Source organism: Protopterus annectens, chromosome 6.part0 (genome assembly GCF_019279795.1).
Source record: "Protopterus annectens isolate FY-2018-M chromosome 6.part0, PAN1.0, whole genome shotgun sequence".
Lineage (NCBI taxonomy): Eukaryota > Metazoa > Chordata > Ceratodontiformes > Protopteridae > Protopterus > Protopterus annectens.
This window is the reverse complement of record NC_056737.1, coordinates 36,531,986-36,552,836: the sequence shown is the minus strand read 5'-3', so window position 1 is coordinate 36,552,836 and position 20,851 is coordinate 36,531,986. Positions and strand designations below refer to the sequence as shown.

The 20,851-nt window shown below is 40.1% G+C and overlaps 1 protein-coding gene across 1 annotated transcript in view; it reads right to left on the bottom strand.

The window, feature by feature from the left end:
* Positions 1–20,851, bottom strand: part of LTK (leukocyte receptor tyrosine kinase) — a 1,073,506-nt gene that overhangs the window by 761,514 nt on the left and 291,141 nt on the right. The window contains exon 7 of the mRNA XM_044073449.1: positions 3,146–3,298. Within this exon, the coding sequence (XP_043929384.1) occupies positions 3,146–3,298 (153 nt within the window). The remainder of the gene's footprint in view (positions 1–3,145; positions 3,299–20,851) is intronic.

Genomic DNA, 20,851 nt, shown 5'->3' with positions numbered 1-20,851 from the left:
TTTTCATTGTTGTAAGGCAAACTCTACTTATGAATTCGTATATTACATATTTACCCAGTGGCTGTGAGAAGAAACAGAAGTATCCATATTTCTTTCATAATGACATTTGTTTTATTGAGACTATGAAATTATAATAAATAATCTTACACTGGAAAAGCCAAAAGATGTCTTTTGTCTGTATTGTTTGTCTAAGAATACAACAAACCATAGTTTAGTTTCTTTTGCCCAAATATTTGGTATGTACCTAACCAAGCAAATCCAACAACTGGAACATCCACTGAGGTTCCTCACTAAAAGAAAAAAGAGCAAAAGTAAAATATCATATGCAGACCACCTCAAAGCCCTATCCTTGTATTCTGGCTCCTATAGGCTGTTGAGGAGAGATCTATGCCAGGCATACAAGGCATTGTCAGACCCCACCCTGATGGATCTCCTCCACATCTGCAAAACAAACAGCATCAGAATTACCCATTCTAAAGACTTAAACCTTGCCTGCGATATAAACAGCACCTGCTGGACAGACAGGTATGTATCCCACAGACTATATCTTCTCTGGAACAGGCTCCTCATCCATGTGAAACAGAGTTCATGTATAACCCATTTGAAGTGTAACTTGGACAATTCAATGTGGAACAGGAAATTCATCCCTGGTTTGGTGGCTATCTCACTAAACTGCCGTGGTGGTGCTGCGGTAGCGTTGTCGCCTCACAGTTATACATTACCCATTCGATTCTCAGTTAGAGCGTCTTCTGTGTAGCGACATGCGTGAATGGGCATTCCTTCATTGAAGGTTGTGCGTTAGGCCCGGCAAGCCAGTACGTAAAAATCTACTGCCAATCATTAGCGGACCGGAGTTCCGCGATAACCGGGAAAAGCCGAAAGACACATTTGGTGGCTATCTCACTAATGGACACAGATGGCCTGTAAATGGTTCATCTCCTGTGCTCCAGCTTCATCTTCCAAGCGTTTGCTTACTTTTATCAAGGGTACCAGAATTTGTCTGAGATTTGGGATGCATAGCTAGGCTTAAAAAATCCCCAGTGGTCATTAGTCTATTATGCACCTATGAGCCAATGAACATGTTGCACTCAGTAAAACATTTCACAGGGTATACTACCTTTGAGTGTGAAGAGGTCACATGGGAGACTCACACAGTGTACCCCACAAGACATATCCATGATCATGTAAATGCCCTGTATTTTCATGGACTGCATGCCTCCCCAACTCCACCATACCCCATAAATTATCCACAATCTTTGTCTACCTCTGATGTCTGATTGTGAGGAAACTGAAAGACTGTAACCACACTAATGTATTTCAACTTATTGCTCTGAAATATATAAACACTGCTCTTAACAAGCAAGAACATTGTTGTTTAATATTGATCATGTAACTGCCCTACAAAAACAAGATAGCCACTTTCATGAGCATTTCTGATTGTGAAGAAAGTAAATTATGTAGTGGCTTTCATAATAAATATCGACTTTTTGACACAGATGCATACAGTGCTTCTAGACAAACCATATCAGTGGTCATTTAGCAGTAATTATGCAACTGCCTGTGCTTTAACATATGATCTGCACCCCTATGCTCCCAGAATACACACACCTTTTGTTTACTCCCTTGATGTTAGATTGTGATAAAAGTGAAAGAACAAATGGGCACAGTTGCTCTCAGACACTATACACTGTCCCCATCCCTTCCTCTACCCCCATAGAGTTTTGACAAATTATTTCACTTTGATCATCCAGCTGACATTTACTTTCATCCACAGATTGAACCCAAACAGGAAGTAACGTCTGCCAATCACCTGTTATGTGTAACTAGCAAAAGTAGAAAAAATAAGTCCCACAGTAACTACGTCAAAATGTTGTCACAAGTACATATCCCCATCATGATCACTGTAACAAAGAAATTAAAAAAAAATGAATGAAATGAATTGTGTTGTAGACGGTGAGCACTCTGGTTACCAGAGCACACAGATATGTCTGGTTTCCTGCCATTATAGAAAAAGCAAATATACATGCAAGAGAAAATGCCCCTGTTTATCAGGGAGTCTGCTGCTCTCTGCAGTGTCTAATCCAGAGATTGTTCTGCGAGAACTGAGATTGGTTGCTCCTAGCAATGACCTCAGGTGATTAGACTATATAGTAACAACAGACAGCTAGGCTACCCTTGCCTTGCTGCTATGTTATAAGCATGGAGGTGACAAGTTATGCTAATGAATAGCATGACCTTTCACTTCTAGATTCTATTTCCCATTCATTTTAATGGAAGCCACATCATAATTAATTGGTTACTACACTGACCATAACAGCTAAATATTTATTCCACTGGTTTCTTGAAGAAGAGAAATTCTTATTTTATTTTAAAATCTGCTTCATATAGATTTCAATATGCAAGATGTAGTAAAACTAAATTATATCAAGATACAAGCCCAGCCTTTTTGGGTGGTTCTGAAATAATTGGGAACTGCAGTTAATGGGTTAAATTCTTGTATGGTAGTTCTTTGCAGCTGTATTCAAGCAGCTGAGGCCATTATAAAATACAGCCCTGACTTTATTGTTTATTGACTTTGATGCTTTTAATTGTTAAACATTTTAATGAATAAAATGTTCTAGTATTAAGCAGTATAAAATTAAAGAGAGGCAAGTCAAGAATTTGACATTTCTCCTCTGCTATACGTCTTAAACAAGGATAAAAATACCTTCCAATTTAACTGTAATATCCTGTCTTTTCTGCAGCTATGACATCAACCACCTTGAAATTATGGGATACTTCAATACAGATCTTATTTCTATTACAAGGATTTGCAGTTCAGATCTTGTAATTCCAAATAACCTGCCCTTCATAGAATCGAATGCCTTTTCAAAATCATAATATATCATATCCACGTGTAAGCATGAGATCATGACGAATTAACTGAACAATCCCTATACCATCTGAAATTTCCATTGTCGATTCTATTTTATTTTTTGGAATTTATCCATATCACAGATCACTAAAACAGCTTTATAATTCCATGAACATTTGTTTACCATCTCTGAAAACTGAAACCACATTTATTTCCTTTTGAGTTTATGATCATAGGTGACTTTGGTTAGTTTATTGTAACAAAGAAAATGTGAAAAAGGAATTTGTTTACCTGTGCAGGTGATACTGTCACTTGCAAGTTCTTGCCCACTTTCACAGATGCACACGACATGTTTTGTCTTTGGATCAAACAAGCAGTTATCAGATGAGCAGTGGTTACATGTCAGTAGGACCTGGATCTCTACTTCTCCATGGCTCTCCACTGCTGTAAAAAAAAATCCTGTTTACTCACTTTAAACAATTAACAGCATGAACGTTCTTGACAACACAATACGCATGCTAAGAATTCCTTGCTGAGGTCTCACTCAAGAAATAAGGTACACAGTAAGTACTTCAACATGCTGCCAAATTTACATTTCCCCCACCCTGATCTCTGCAACAAAGAAATAAAAAAATTAATAAAATGAACTGTGTTGTGGACAGAGTGTACTGTTAGCTCTGCCATAGATATCTGGGTCTGTGCCACTATAGTAAAAGCAAATATACTTGCAAGAGAAAATGTCCCTGATTATCAGAGCATCTGTTGCTCTCTGCAGTCTCTAATCCTATGACAAGAGATCGTTGTGTGAGAACTGAGATTGGTTGCTCCTAGCATTGATCCTAGGTGATTAGAGTATATAGTAACAGTACACAGGTAGGCTACCCTTGCCTTGCTGCTATGTTGTAAGCATGTGGCAAAAATTAAGTATGTTTCCTCAATTTCATCAGTGGTATTAAATTATTAACAATATATGAAAAGCAATGCTGAATTTTTGACTCATATTTTTGGTCTGTTTCTCATAAAATTGTAGTTTTCTGACAAATCACTGACAAAACATTGAGGACTGAAGTCAGAAAATAATGGCAGACATTTAATTTTCAAACGTAATATCCTTCAGAAAATTCATGCTAATGGAAAACCTGTTATTCAATCAACTTTCTAATTTTGTAAGAGAAATATTTAAAAAGTATCCCTATTTTGTGCTTTGTTCTCTCATTATTTGGGGATTTGTCCAGATTCCCTGATCTAAGAGTTTGAGAGGTATGTCTGGTCCAGTGGCACAGAGGGATAAAGTCCTGATGGCTTGTGCTCAGCTTGCAGTACATCCGGTGGAAGCATTAGGCAAGGATGGTGAGAGTGAAAGAACATATACAATCCTGTAGAAGTGAGGGATAAAGCTCTGAGGACCTGCTCTTGACTGGCATGCAGGTGCCAAAAGCACCAAGCAGTGAGAGAGGGAATGAACAGACAATACCAGCTCATCCACCTGGGGGGGGGGGGGGGTGTCATCTTACTGCACAAGGAACACCTGCAGAAATGTGGATGTATGGCCCATTGGAATGGGCCTAAAGATCCTTCTAAGTGGAGTACCATTTAACAGAAAACACATGCTTAATAAGTGAAACTACTGCAAAATTTGCAATGTCACTGTAAGGACTCAGTTAGGTTGATCTAATTAACCTACTAACTAGCCTGCTCCCTATATCACATGAATCTCACCTCCAAAGGGTGGATGGACCTAGTGAGATGCAGTCTAGAGAATGAATGGGCCATTGGACTCTTACTGCAGGAGACAGGATCAGGTCAACCTTCACTATGAGTCAGGGGGGTGATGGTGAGCCCCTCAGGCAAGGAATGACTGGGTTGTAAGGTTCTCACCCTGACTTGGAATGGCCCCAGTGTGCTCCTACCCGGTAGGAGACTGGTGACCTAGCTCAGACTGGTCAAGTGGATGAAACATTGGCTTGAGTGAAGAAGTGGAACAAAAAATATGAAAAAACAACAACAAAAAAAAAGACTGGGGCAAAACAATGCACGAAGAAAGAAACATATCCATATAATAAGGTCAGTTTAAGTCAGTTTATTCATCCATTTAACAATGAATGTATTCAGCAATTTTCTGTGATTTTTAATTATAATGTTGAGAGAGCTAGTGATGATTTTATGAGATGTAAATATAATGTGCAATATAATTTAACTAAACAACAGTGGTTAGCTTTAAAGAATTTGTGCAATATGTACTGTATGAGTTTGTTTTTAAACAAGCTGATAAAGGGAATAAAATATTTGTCATGCATTATAGGTAGTATATCCAAATGTGTTATGATCATTTAAATGATAGAAATGTATATGAAAGATTTAATATAGATCTGTATAATGAGGCTTTGTTACAATCTCAAAAATTAGTTGGTAAATGGTATAGGTTGGGTTACTTTACGAAAAGATGTGGAGAAAAAATTTGGAGTTTATGGTTGCAATATTGCTAGCTTTTATTGTTTGTCTAAAATCCACAAGTCTTTAAGCAACCCACTGAGTCATCCTATTGTATGTGCTTATAAATATTTTTTGCACAATATTAGTCTTCTTTTGCATGAGTATCTCTTTCCCTTTGTAGTTAAACTTCCGTCATATATTAGAGACACAAATTACTTTTTTGGATAAAAGTTCCCAACTGAAGTGGGATGCAGACATGTATTGGTTGAAATTAGATGTTAGGAGTTTATATACTAGCATTCACCATACACACAGTTAACAGGCAATATATTATTTTTTAGGTGACAGTCCCCCTTCTAACTATATCATTGAACTTCTACATTTTTGCCTTGTTAATAATAGTTTATATTTATTAATAAGATTTTTCATCAAATCCAGGGTACTGCCATGGGGACTCCTTGCGCCCCCATGTATGCCAACTTAATTATGGCTGTATTTGAAAGTGAATACTTGCATAAACATAACTTTATGAACAAAAATGTTATTATTTTTGTTATCTTGATGATTTGGACTTTATTTGTAAGGGGAGGTTATCATGAAATTAGTGATTTGGTTGGTGATTTACAAAAGAACAGTTTTAATTTTATCTTTGATGGTTTACAAGTAAGTGAGGAAGTTTTCTTCTTGGATCTAAAGGTGCAAGGCCTTAGTAATGCTAACATGCAAAATACTATACATAGGAAATCTGTTGATGGGGGGGGCAAGACTTACATGGGGGTAGTTGTCATCCTCCCACTTAATTTCATCTTTACATACAGAGGATTTTTATGTATATGTAGACTATATAATAATAAATCTAGCTTTTTTAAGGAAGTTAAAAAAACTGAGATATGTTTATAAAAAGAGGATATAATAGGTATGTTGTTGTTGAGTCTTTTCAGAAAGTCATTAAGAAGCGGAACTGTAGAGGTATGGGTTCCATGTCTAGTGTTATGGATATTGAGCACAAGGGTAACAGGTTTTTGCCATGCTCCTTGGGGGGGGGGGTGAATTGTTATTGGTGTGATGCCTGTTGCTGAGTGTATTTTCACTATGGCAAGAGTGGGAGAAGATATGGATAGTAATGAGAAAAATAAGTGAGACATTTATTTTCTTACAGCCTAGCAGGCAATTGCCCTTTTGAGATAGTATTGGCAGTTTTTAATGAAAAATCAGGAACTGATTCACTTATTAAGTAAGGTTCCTCGTGTCTCTTACAAAAGGAGTTGTAGTCTGGGGGATATGCTGGTTCACTGTATTTTTGTTTCCCCTGCTGTTCAAATTTCTACATGCTCCTATTCTATGATGGTACTTTTCCATGATGGAAGTGCTCTGTCTATAAATATACTGTTAGCTGCTTTCCTATTATTAACAACAATAGGTTTACTTCAGTGAACAGATTTACATGTACTACTGAAGGCGTTATTTATGTTTTAAAATGCCTGTATAATCTGGTCTACATAGGAGAAAGCCAAAGAGCTTTTAAATTAATACTTCAGGAGCACATCAGAGATATTAAGAAACAGCATCTGGAGAGCACTTTAGTCTTACATTTTAAGCAGTACCATCAGGGGGATCCCCCCCCCCTGCGGTAGCATTGTCGCATCACAGTAAGACACTGTCCGGTTCAACTCTCAGCTAGAGCGTCTTCTGCGTGGAGGCATGCGTGAATGGGCGTACCTTCGTTGAAGGTTGTGCATCAGGGCTGGCAACTCACTACGTAAAAATCAACTGCCAATCATTAGCAGGCCAGAGTTCCGCTGTGGCGACCCCTAACCGGGAAAAGCCAAAAGACACAACAACAACCCTCAGGGGATTTTTCTGTACTACAAGGTTGTATTTTGGAACAAGTGACAGTTAAAATTGGTGAAAATGCCCTGCTTAAGGATAAATAAGTTATTGTATAAAGAAATAGTTTGCATTTTAAAATATGACACTTTAGTACCTTTGGGTTTAAACAATGAATGTAATTAAAAGTATCTAATTGGTTAATTGTTTAATTAATTAATATTTTATATAAATATATACACACACACACATATATATATATATATATATATATATATATATATATATATATTTATATATATATGTATGGGTCTTCTTTAAATTACCGAATCGACACTTCACCGACACGCAGAAGACCGAGACGAAATGACCGACAAGCAAGTTGATCGAAAAGGTGATTTGCCGACAGCCAAAAGACCGACAAGGGCAACGTGTGAGCGCGACTCGGTAAGTGTGCGATAGTGACGGATTTAGGAGCAGTCAGGTAAGTGTGCGATATTGAGGGATTTTGGGTTAGGGTGTGGGAAAGGTGAGTGTGCGGTAGTGTCGGAGTTAGGGTTCGGGTAAGGTAAGTGTGTGATAGTGATGGACTGTAGTTTAGGGACGGGTTAAGTGAGTTAGGTTTAGAGTGCGGGTAGGGTGAGTGTGCGATAGTGATGGGCTTTATGTTTTAGGGTGGGTTAAGTGAGTTAGGGTTAGGGTGCAGGTAGGTTAACTGTGCGATAGTGACAGTCTTTAGGTTTAGGGGTGGGTTAAGTGAGTTAGGGTTAGGGTGCGGGTAGGGTGAGTGTGTGGTAGTGTCGGACCTTAGGGTTAGGGTTTGGGTTAAGGTTAGTGGATATGTCATTGTGTGTAATGTGTAGTTTACGTTTTTTGTGTCGGTGTGCTGGTGTTCGGTTGTGTGACTTGTCGGTGTTGTGTGTTTTTGGTTATTTGGGGATTTGGGGTCGGTGTTTTGTGTGTCGGTTCGGTTATTTAAAGTAGATCCATATATATATATATATATATATATATATATATATATATATATATATATATATATATATATATATTGTTTTTATTGATGTTTTTTCACTCCTTGGAGGCATTCTGCCAAGGTGCTAGAGGTTATTTAAGCATTTCTGTTTTGGTTTGTGGCCTGTTGTTTTTTATTTTATTTATTTATTTTTTATTTTAATTATTTAGTTGTTTTTGATGTACTAACTGGCCTGCTCCCTATATCACCTGAATCTCAGAATGAATGAATGGGCCATGGGAATTTTATTGCAGGGAACAGGAAAGACTCAGCCTTCATCATGAGTTGGGGGTGCCCCTCAGGCAAGGAGTGACTAGATTGTAAGGTTCTCACCCTGACTTGGAATGGTTCCATTGTGCCCCTACTGGGTAGGTGACTGGTGATCCCAGTTCAGATTGGTTGAGTGGATGAAGCAATGGTTTGGGCGAAGAAGGGGAACAAAAACATGAAAAAAAGTTTGGGGAAAAATAATGCATGAAGAAAGAAAATATCTGTGTAATAAGGTTACTTTTTATTCCCAAAAAGTATTAAAAGATACAGCAGGAGCAGCCTTAGGTCAACTGGTGCCCTAGACAAAAGGGCTCCATGGTGCCCCCCACGACACCACCTAGTGCCCCCATCCTGGTCTACCTACACCAGATAAATACTGGAAAAGCGCCCCTGCTACAGCGGCACACTAGGCGACTGCCTAGTTGGCCTATGCCTAAGGCCGGCTATGAGATACAGATATATAAACTTCAGTAAACACACATTATTTAGTTTGAAGACTGAACTCTATAGGTGATCCTACAGCTTCAGTCAGTCTTGAAAACTTAATCAACTTTAACATAAGCAGACATACATATTACATAAATTACAAAGCTCATGCTACTTTATACATATTAGATATGTATAATAAAATAGTTATATAAGTTTTTTTAAGGCCATTATCAACTCTTGTGAACTAGTACATCAGGCATACTTTACCTCCTTAGTAAAACTTTTCTTTTCACCTGACAGCTCTAAAAGAAGTTACAGATTTCATGGCAAATGAATGGCAAACATCAGACTAACAGTCTATCACAAAGGCACTTAAAAACTCACACTATGTCACACAAATGACATACTTTGTTTCATAGGCTCACTTATTAGAAATCCATCAATAATAAACCATCTGTTGCTGTGATGCCCACCACTGCTACCAATATGTGATGGCCACCACTGCCACCAATATGTGATGCCCCCACGCTGGGCCAGAAATCAAGGAGCCTGAATCCTCACCATTGACACTGGAGAGGGATGTGCACTTGCAATACAAATGGATGCACTCAATATTTCCAGAAGCAGGCCTCTCTACATCAAATACAATTTCTGTTAAGAGCACACAGGGAACACACTCAGCCAGGGGTCTGGATTTCTCTATATCTGTATCCCTCTAGGTCCCCAATAAGACTCCACACTGGTACAGCTGTAGGGTTAGGTCCTCAATCGAGAGTCCAAGCCAAGACCTCCATCACCCTCTCTGTGAACCCAGTGCTTCATGTCCCTGCCCCAGTAAGCTGACACACACACTCTTTAAGATTATATTTTCACACACACACACACACACACACACACACACACACACACACACACACACACACACACACACACACACACACACACCTGGAAAAGGCTGTCACAGATTACCTGCTCTACCAACTTTGCCAGACTATAAGGTAGATTCACTGCCACCAGTCAGTTACTACAGGCTCTTAAACAGGTATCCAGTTATGCTGCATGACGTTAATATTAATACAAATGATAGTAGTTGACCAAGACAGCTAGGCCTTCTGGAGTGGCTCACACAATTTCACCAAATACATATAATTACTCTGAAAGGTTAGATACTTTCTGCAAGGACCATCCAGAATAAAAGTTTTAAATATATTTAATAATAAATAATAAAAGAACATGAAAATATTGAATATATATTTACAGTAAACCACAGGGTTCAAATCACAGAAAATATAGAAATAAGGAAAAAACAACCTCTGAACCAAGTTTCACCATATTCCTAACTGAATCTAGAAGAATTTACTGTTCCCTAATAACTTACTTGGGCAAGGCAAGATGAAATACAAGAACAGTCTTTCTAGTCAGGCCCCAAACAGAATACTCTATACTCCGATATTTCACTTTGTAGTATCTAAAATATAATTTCCAAGAGGGCAGGCAGAATGACCTCATCTGGTCATCTGACTCTAGGTTCTCACAGTATTCCACTTTGAAGATGAGGCAGAAATTTAGCATAGATGGCTAAATACACATCTAAATGCAGTGCCTGGAGCTTCCCCACTTTTTTTACTGAGCTAATGAACAAAGGCCTTTTCCAGGGCTAGCATTTCTTGTCCTATTCAGCACTGTGAGATGCCATTTCAATGGTTTAACAGCTCATTTACATTTCCCTTATTTTTCTTAAAGTAGGTACATTTAATTCAGTTACAGTAATACATGTCCATTTCTTTTCATTCCAGCAGGGTGCACTGTTGATACATTTTAACACAATTAACATAAGCAAAGCTCACAAATACATTTTCACCACAAGCATCTGTACAAATCAGTTTGATATACAAATGACATACAGTTCTAATGGATTTGTAACACAAGCATCTTGTATAAATCAGCTTGATATTCAAAGGACATATCATTATTTACAGAACTCCAGCTGGCTATGCTGGCACTTGCCCATATCATCACAGTTGCCTTTACTAGTCTCAGCCCAGCACTGCAGTTTGTGACCAAGCTTATATAAACTAGCTATAGTAGATGAAAGTGCTGCAGTCTGTTTCCACCATTTTAAGATGCCCCCTATATCACTGCTGCACCTGCAACTAACTCTCTAACTTTCTTCATGTCAGTCCCGCCAAATTAACTATGACCCCACATCTATGCTGCTTCTTCTCTACTCCTCTTCTCCTTACTTATATCTACTTCCTCCCCCTCCTCATGTCACTTTTACTTACACCTTCTCCCTCCTCTCTCCTCATCTCACCTTTACTTACACCTTTTCCCTTCCCCTCTTCATCTCACCTTTACTCACACCTTCTTCCACCCTCCTCGTGTTCATAGGTTCATAGGTGTTTACTAGGCTAATGGCCACAAGGGCCTTTTTAAGCCTAGCCATGCATCTCAAATCTCTGATAAGTTCTGATACCCTTGATAAGTGTAAGCATGGGCCTGGGAGATGAACCATTTACAGGTTACTTGTTTGCATCAGAGACATAGGTGCCAAACCAGGGTTGAATTTCCAGTTTCCCATCCAATTGTCCAAGTTGCACTTGAATTGGATTAGGGAGGAACTCTGCTTCACATGGATGAGGAGCCTGTTCCATAGATGGGGGTAGTCTCTGGGACACATACCTATCTCTCCAGCAGGACTTATTTATATCACATGCAAGGTTTAAGTCTTTAGAATGTCTAATTCTGGTACTGTTTGTTTTGTGAATATGAAGGATGTCCATCAGAGGGGTCTGACAATGCCCTGTATGCCAGGCTTAGATCTCCCCTCAAAAGCCTGTAGGAGACAGAATACAGGGATAGGGCCTTGAGGTGGTCTGCATAGGACATATTATCCTGTATTCTTTTAGTGAGGAGCCTCTGTGGATGTTCCAGTTGTTGGATATGCCTGGTTAGGTACATATCAAAGGGGGTATTGTACTCAATGATAGGTCTGATGAATGTCAAATACAGTGGAACAATGACTTCCTTGGACTTAAATGCCATACCTTTGTTTATAAGTTGCGCAACATAGCATGATTTCCTCACCACTGTAGACACATGATGATCAAAGGCTAGATTACTATCTATGTGTGTTCCTAAGTCCCTGACTACTGGATCAACTCTAAGGGGTGTGTTGTCAATGTGATAGTTACCAGGGATGGATAACTTCACAAAGAATACTATTATGCATTTCTTGGCATTTAGTGTTAGTCCATGACTCTGACACCAGTTGTTTGTATGTATCAGTCTCTCCTGGAGAACATTTGTGTCAGTATGAGATTTAATGACAGTGCCTAATTTCATATCATCTGCAAATTTAGTCAGCTAGGTTCATAGGTTCATAGATTCATAGGTAGATACTAGGCTATCTGCCCGAGGGCATTTATAAGCCTAGCCAGAGTGTATTTGGCTTCCGCCTCCCGATTAGATTAGCCTACTGTGCCTCTGTAAAGTAGGTCACAGAAGGTACCCTTTTAAGATTAGTTTACTGTGCCTCTGTCTAGCAGGGACACAGAAGAGACCCCAGGGGTGAATTTACGATTTCCCATCCACGCGTCCAGATTTTGCTTGAAGACGGTCAGCGAGGGGCTATGTCTAACATGAATTGGGATTCTATTCCAGAGTGAGGGGAGCCTCTGGGAAATGAATCTGTCCCTCCAGCAGGTCCTATTTATTTTTGTGCTGAGGTTTAAGTCCCTGGAGCATGTAGCTCTAAGGGACTTGGATTTTTTGAGGTGGAGCATGTCCATTAATTCTGGGTTTGACATGGCTTTGTACATCAGGCATAGATCGCCTCTGAGTAGGCGGTAAGCAACTGAGTAGCACTGGAGTTTCTTTAGTCGAGCTGCATTGGACATCTGTTTGCAGCCCATGATCCTCTTGGTGAGGTACTTTTGGGGTCTTTCCAGTTGCTGCAGGTGTCGGGTAAGGTACATCCCAAAAGGGGCATTGTATTCAATTATGGGCCTGATGAGTGACAAGTAGAGGGGCACAATGACCTCCCTTGATCTAGATGCGAACCCTTTCATGATAAGCTGGGCTATATAGAAGGTCTTTCTAACCACTTTGGCAATGTGATTATCAAAGGAGAGATTACTATCTATGTTAGTCCCCAAATCTCTAATTACTTCTTCCGTACTTAATGGATTACCACCTATGTGGTAATTTGTGGGCACCTTGTTTTTCCCAAAGGGGATGACTATGCACTTTTTAGCATTTAGCTTGAGGCCGTGGCTCTGGCACCAAGCATCCATCTCTTTGAGACCCTTTTGGAGGATGCTTGTGTCAGCTGGAGATTCGATTATGGCCCCAGTTTGCAGTCATCTGCGAACTTTGTCAGCCATAATCCCCCCATGTTAGCCTGAACCTCAGAGAAATATATACCGAACAAGAGAGGTCCCAGAACTGAAACCTGTGGGACACCACTTCTAACTGGTTTGGATTCAGACATGGCACCTGCGATACTGACCATGTGGGTTCTATCTCTGAGCCAGTTTGCAACCCATCTTGTGATATAGGGGTTGATATTTAAGCTGGTAAGCTTATTTATGATGCCAGAGTGGGGTATTGTGTCGAAGGCTTTTGCGAGGTCCAGGTAGGCTGTGTGGACTACCTTGCCCTCATCTATGGCTTTGGTAAATGTTTCAAAGAAATCAACTAGGTTTAAGAGGCAAGATCTGCCCTTAACAAAGCCGAATTGGGTAGGGTCCAGTGTCTGGAGGCTCCCAATGTCTTTGTTTATGAGTTCCATGATAATACGCTCCATAGCTTTACAGACCAGACTAGTCAGGTTTATGGGGCGATAGTTCCCAGGGTCTGTTGTGGCACTACCTTTGTGGAGTGGGACCACTGTAGCTGTATGCCATTCTTTGGGTACATATCCTGTAGTAAGGCTAAGTTTGAACAGTGACTTAATGTGAGTGTTCAGTTCTTCTTGGAGCTCATGTAAGACACAGCCTGGGACACTGTCCAGTCCCATAGATGCTGTGTTTTTTGCTTTGGAGAGGGCAGCTTTCACCTGTGCATCTGTGATGTCAGGGAGGTTACATTCAGTTGGGATAGGCATTTGCTCCTTTGGGGGGGAAGGGGGGGGTTTGCGCTGAATCTGTCTGCCAGGATGTTGGCTATGTCTGTAGGTTCGGTATATTTTGTACCGTTATGCAACAATTCAGAGCATATCTGGGAGTTTCCGCCCATGTTCCTGACATAACTAAAGAAGGCCTTGTGATTATCTTTAGTGTCTAGGGTAATTTTTCTTTTGAAACTGGCCTTTGATGGTTTTATGAGGGATCGAAGTTTCTTGCTAATACTGATCAGAGATGCCTTTCCTTTTTGGGATTTTGCTCTGTCATGTAGTAGCTTCCTCCTTCTGTTGTATAGCTTATTTATGGCCGGGGTCCACCAGACCAGTCTCCTGTTTTTGGAGGAGTGAGTCTTGGTAGAGACCACAGACATTGGCCTTGACTTCTGAGAAGTAAATGCCAAAAAGGAGCTGCCCAAGGACTGATCCCTGAGGAACTCCATTTGTGACTGTCCTCTTTGTAGAGGTGGACTCCCCAATTCTAACTTCCTGGGTCCTGTCTGTCAGCCAGTTGGCTATCCACTGGGTGATATACGAGTTTGTACGTAACCTCCTGAGTTTGCCAACAATGCCCCGGTGGGGTACTGTGTCAAAAGTGTTGGCCAGGTCAAGGTATGCAGTGTGAATGATTTTGCCTTCATTCATTGCTTTGATGACCTTCTCAAAGAAGTCCAGCAGGTTGAATAAGCATGATCTGCCCTTGACGAAATCAAACTGGGTTGGGTCCAGTGTCTGGAGGTTTACTATATCTCTATTGATAATCTCCATGATAATTCTTTCCATGGCTTTACATATAAGACTAGTGAGACTTATGGGTCTGTAGTTTCCATGGTCTGTAGATGGACCTCCTTTGGGTAGAGGGATGACTGTTGCCTTTCTCCATTCATGAGGCATGAAGCCTGTTTGGAGGCTACAGTTAAATAGTAATTCCATAGGCCCTGATAGGTCATGGTTCATGCTATTTAGAAGGGATCCTGGGATATTGTCTAGGCCCATTGATGCAGTGTTCTTGCTCTTAGAGAGAGAGCATTAAGTACCTGTTCTCCCTAGTGATAGTAGGGGGAGTTATATTTGGTGATATTTTCTGAGGGGAGGTTGAGGGGGAGACAGGAGTAAAGTTGGAGCTGAATTTATCAGCCAGGAGGTTTGCTATATCGTCTGGCACAGTATATGTGGCTCCATTTACAACGAGCTCTGCACACAACTGTATATTGTCTTTGAGGTTGTAGACATAGCTAAAGAATGCTTTGTGGTTGTCCTAGGTCTGGGAGGCCAAACATACCTCAAATATGGCTTTGGTAGACTTTATTTGTCCTCTGAGCTGTTTGTTTAGTTTAATGAGAGTTCTTTTATCCTGCTGGGTGCTGCACCTCCTACATTTTGCCATGATTTCCTCCTGTTGTACAGCCGATTGATTTTGTGATTCCACCAGGGTGGCTTGTTTTTTTAGTTACTTCTGTACTTCTTCTTGGTGCCTATATGCAGCTATTAACATGCTTGTACAGGATTTGTGTGAACAGTTCTGCATAGGCAGAAGTGTTCTCAGGGTTTATAGGGGCTGAAATTTTGCCAGGTACTCACTTAATAGCAGGAGGTTAGCCTTAGAGCAGTTCCTGAATATTCCTAGTTTAGCTGGTGGACCAGGTTTTATTTTTACTTAAAAGGAGACCATTTTGTGGTCTGGCTTTACCAGAGAAGGCATTACAGTAGAGGGTGTGCAGCACTCTCCCATATTAGTGAGGACCAGATCCAGTATGGTTGCACCCCTGGTTGGTGTACTGACTGTCTGGTCTAGGGAGTTTGTGCTTATAAAATCCAGGAATGTCTGTTCATGTACGCTTCATGTCATATAGGATTCCCAGTTAATAGCTGGGTAATTAAAGTCACCCATGAATATGGTATTGTGTCAAATGGTTAATATTTCTAATAAGTTTAAATACATGGTGTGGGTTTCCTGGGTCATAGAGGGGGACCTATAGCTTGCAAGGAAGTGGTATTGGATTTTACCTATGGTGATTTGAACATGGAGCACCTCAAGTGCATTGTCCTGTTTGATCAGCCTTGAAGTATATTTATTTTTGATATCACCATTACTTACACCTTCTCCTTCCCCACTATTCCTCATCTCATGTTTACTTACATCTGTTTTCCGTTATTTAAAATCTCTAACCTTCTGCTTTGTCCTCTTATGATTTAACTTCTGTATTATTAGCATTATTATTTAGCATACTTTTCTTAGAATGTAATACACAGTTTTGAATATCCATGTGCCTTGCAGTGAAAATATTAATAGAAAATATGAAAGTGATAGATACTGTCGTTTACAGCAGTATAGTACTAAGGTTAGAATGGCCTTGGAAAGCTGCAGCATTTTGAAAACATTTAGTTTAAAATAAAAGTCTAGCTGTTGCCTTTGAAGAAGCAAACATAAAAGTTATCAAAAGCAGTTTCAAATAATAAACTACAGAGGCACAACCTCCAAACTTGAATAAAAAAACAAACATCCAGTAAGGGCTTTTGTCAAATAAAAGACCTTTTCAGACTGAATGAGTCCCAACAAAAATCGTTCTTATATAATTGACAATTAACACATTAATTAAAAATTCTCACACCAATTAAATAATTCTGCCTGTGTTAATGCCGCAACTTTTTCCCTCCTTAAAAACACTTTAAAATGTCTAAATCATTTAAATCTGGAGGATTGCTGGCATCCAAATGTACTTGCCAGAAATACTGCCTCCAGTGCAATTCTTCCTCTGCATCAAATCTAATCAAATAATTTGGGATGCTGTCTAAAAAAAATCTGGGTAAGCCTGTGCAACCCATATTAACATGATATCTACCCCAAGCATCATCTACATCACTACTATCAACAGCAGGGTAGTCAGACTAATGGGTTGTTTGTTTCCTGGGCCCTTTTTGTGTAGGGGGATGACTGTTGCCATCCTCCACTCTACTGCGACAAAGCCTGATTGGTGACTGTAGTTAAATATAGATCCTAGTGGGTCTGCTAGGTCATGTTTCAAGCTCTTTACTAAGCACCCTGGGATTCTGTCAGGGCCCATTGACACTGCCTTTCTAGCTCTAGAGAGCACAGTGATGACCTGTGGTAGGGGGGTGTTTCATGGGCAGTGACTGGAGATGAAGAGGGGGTGAAATTTGATCTGAATTTATTGTCCAACAGGTTTGCTATTTCTTCTGGCTGAGTATAGGTGTTGCCATCTACAGCCAACAGTGTTTCCCTTAAGATTTTGGACATAACTAAAAAAATACTTTGTCATTATCCTTTGCTTGTGAGGCTATTTTAGTCTTGTATTTAGCTTTTGAGGACTTGACTAGTTCCCTGATTTCCTTTTGAGAGTAATGAGGGATTTTTTTCTCTGTTGTGCACCCTCCCATTTACTTATAGAGAAGAATTTCTTCCTTCTGTTGTATAATCTATTTATTCCAGGGTCCACCAGGGTGACCTGTTTTTATGCTTTGACCTGGGTTTAGTTTGGTCAGGTATGGTTGTTTCTATGAAGGTGTTAAACTGGTTGCACAAGGCATTCATGTATACTTCTGCACAGGCTTTCATGTTTTTGGTCTTAGGGGAGCTTTAAAATTACCTGTGCTATTACTTAATAGAAGATAATTTGCCTTGGAAAAATTCTTTAGGGTTTTAGGGTTTGATGGGCGATCTACGGTTACATTTATTTCAAAGGATACTGATTTATGATCCAATCTTACCAATGAGGACAATACACTGAGGGAGGGAACTGTGCAATGCTCCGCCATGTTTGTGAGTACTATGTCAAGGATATTTGAGTCCCTAGTGGTTGTGCAGACCAGATCTTCCATTGCATTTATATTGACAAAGTCCAGGAATCTATGAGCCTGCATGTTAGTGGTCATGTATATTTCCCAGTTTATGGAGGGATGGTTAAAATCACCTATGAGTAGTGTGTTGGGTTGAATGGTAAGTGATTCTAGTAACCTTAGGTATGTGGAGAGGTTTTCATGGTTCATGGATAGGGACCTGTAGCTAGGGATGATATGGGGGGAATTTTGCCTATGGTTAGCTGGATTTGAAGTAGCTCAGGTGATTCATCCTGTTTAACCAATCCTGAGGTGTAATTGTTTTTTATATAAATGTAAATATACTCCCTTTTCATTTTTTTCCTTTCCACAGGGAGGTCTGAATGTATGATAGGCATTGTAGCCTTGCACTACTAGGATGTTTTCCACTTCCTTGCTCCAAGTATCTGTAGTTGCACAGATGTCAGCCTTCTCCAGGGAGAGGACAGCTTCCATGGAGGAAAGTTTCTTGTTAAGACTCCTAGCACTGAGCAACTAAATTCAGCTTGGCATTAGAAGAATTTGTTACATCAGTAGGTCTGTTGGTTTGGCACCGCGTAAGAAAGGCACTATGGTTCATAGGTTCATAGGTAGGTACTAGGCTATTGGCCCTAGGGCCTATATAAGCCTAGCCAAAGGTACCCTGGCTTTCGCCACCCAAGAAAATTATTTTCCTGTGCCACTGTCGAGTAGAGCCACAGAACTGATCCCCAGGGTGAATTTCCTATCTCCCATCCAATCATCAAGATTTTTCTTGAACAGTGCTAATGAGGAGCTTTGTTTGATATAGATAAGTAGTTTGTTCCAGAGTATAGGAAGTCTCTGGGACAGGAATCTATCCCTCCAGCATGTTCTGTTTATTGTGGTGATTAGGTTTTGGTCCCTAGAGCATGTAGCTCGTAGGGATTGGGATTTCTTTAAGTGGAGCATGTCTAAAAGTTCTGGGTTTGACATAGCTTTGTGTGTTAGGCAGAGATCGCCTCTGAGTAGGCGATATGCAACGGAGTAAAGCTGCAGTTTTTTGAGATGGTCTGCATAGGGTATCTCTTTGAGGCCGGTAATCCTCTTTGTGAGGTATTTCTGTGGCCTTTCCAGTTGTTGTAGATGTCTTGTGAGGTACATACCAAAAGGGGCATTGTACTCTATAATGGGTCTAATGAGTGATGAGTAGAGGGGAACAATGACCTCTTTTTTCCTGGATGAGAAACCTTTTGTGATGAGGTGTGCCACATAGAAGGATTTCCCGACTACTGTGGTGATGTGATTATCAAAGGAGAGACTACTGTCCACCTATGGGGATGGCTAATGTCTTGACCAGTATTCAACAGCCTAGCAGCAACAGGTGCAGACCATCTCTTGCAAAGCAGTGTGGTCTGTAGCCATCCCAGGCTGACACATAATGGATCTCTTGTAATGACATCAGTAGCTAAGCCAATTATTGAAGTCAATCATTTTCTGTTTGTATTCTGACATAATTCTTAGTGAGAACAGAATGCTGCTCAGTGCGAGGCTCATACCAGCCCACAACACATATTCAGAGCAGCCCATCATCTCTCTCTTCATATAGTCCAGGGAGGTATGTCTCAGGTCCTTCACACTCACATGGACTATGACTGAGTCATACTGGTACATACTGTTGAGTGATCTGCAAATCTTGGCCCTTGACAGGCAAGTGACTGTAACCCTCTCTTTATCCAACCTGGTGAGGGGGGTGACTGTGTGTCTCACAATTGGGTCTCCTATGATGATGATGTTTGAAAGGGTGGTGTTTTGGCTTAGGATCTTACTTGTGGAGGCACTGTGATATGTATTTTTAAGTGTAGTGGTTGGTGTTGATTTGATTTTGTTTGCATGCAGTTTCTGATGGCAGCACATGGGAGACCACTGAGATTTTGGTAAGTTACTTATGAGGACCTCCGCATAAGTGGGTTTATGTCACAAGACCTTATTTAGTGAGGGAAATGATGCACATGTGCTGACAACCTGTTTGTCATTTGATTTGCTAGTATGTGAGAGATGTGTCTCAGTTTTCAAAGTGTAACTACATTTCTCACATGCTGTTTGTTTGTTTCAGGATTAGCTGGTTGTCAGTACACATAGGATTGTAGGATCATAGGATACTAGGATAATGACCCTAGGGCCCTTGTAAGCATAGTCATGTTTTACCCTTATTTCCATGATCAGCACCTATTGCCCCTGTCCAAGAGGGACACAGGTGGAACCCCCAGGGTGAATTTACGGTTACCCATCCAATCGTTCAGACTGCGTTTGAAGAGGGCCAATGTGCTGTGTTTGACATGAAGTGGGAGTGTGTTCCAAAGGTGTGGCAACTCTCTGGGAGACAAATCTATCCCTCCAGCAGGTTTTATTAATGTCACATACGAGGTTAAGGCCTTTACAGCAAGTTACCCCTGTACCATTTGACTTACAGATATGCAGAATTTCCAATAAAGCAGAGTCAGAGATTGCCTTATATGTAAGGCAAACATTGTCTCTTCGTTGTCTGTATGAAACAGAATAGTGTTTTTATTGGCTTATGATTAAATGTGTTAATTGCTAACTTTATTGGGGAATTTATATAATGTATATTTAATGTGATGAATTTTATCTCTTAAAGGCTTGTTAGCTGAGATGCCAAGATCATTAAAGCTTTTCTTTTCCTGGCCAAAAGTTTTTTGTTGTATTTGATTATTTTTTCTTTTCTTTTTTTTTTTTTTTTTGTGGTATATATGTTAATACATTTAACCAGAAGTTAGGTACTGCGTCTGGGCCTGGGGTTTTCCAGTTAGAGGCTTTTCTTAACTTTGTTTCAATCTCTCTGGCTTTTACTTCATCCCATTTTATATCCTGTACCTTTAAACTTCTTATTCTTTCTTTTACTTCTTCTGTCCATTTAGCATCTTTTTTTGTTCCACAGGATCTTCATAGATCATCATCATCATCTTCTTTTGGCTGTTCCCGTTAGGGGTCGCCACAGTGGATCACCTGTTTCCATTTCTTCCTGTCCTCTGCATCTTGCTCTGTCACACCAGCCACCTGCATGTCCTCTCTCACCACATCCATA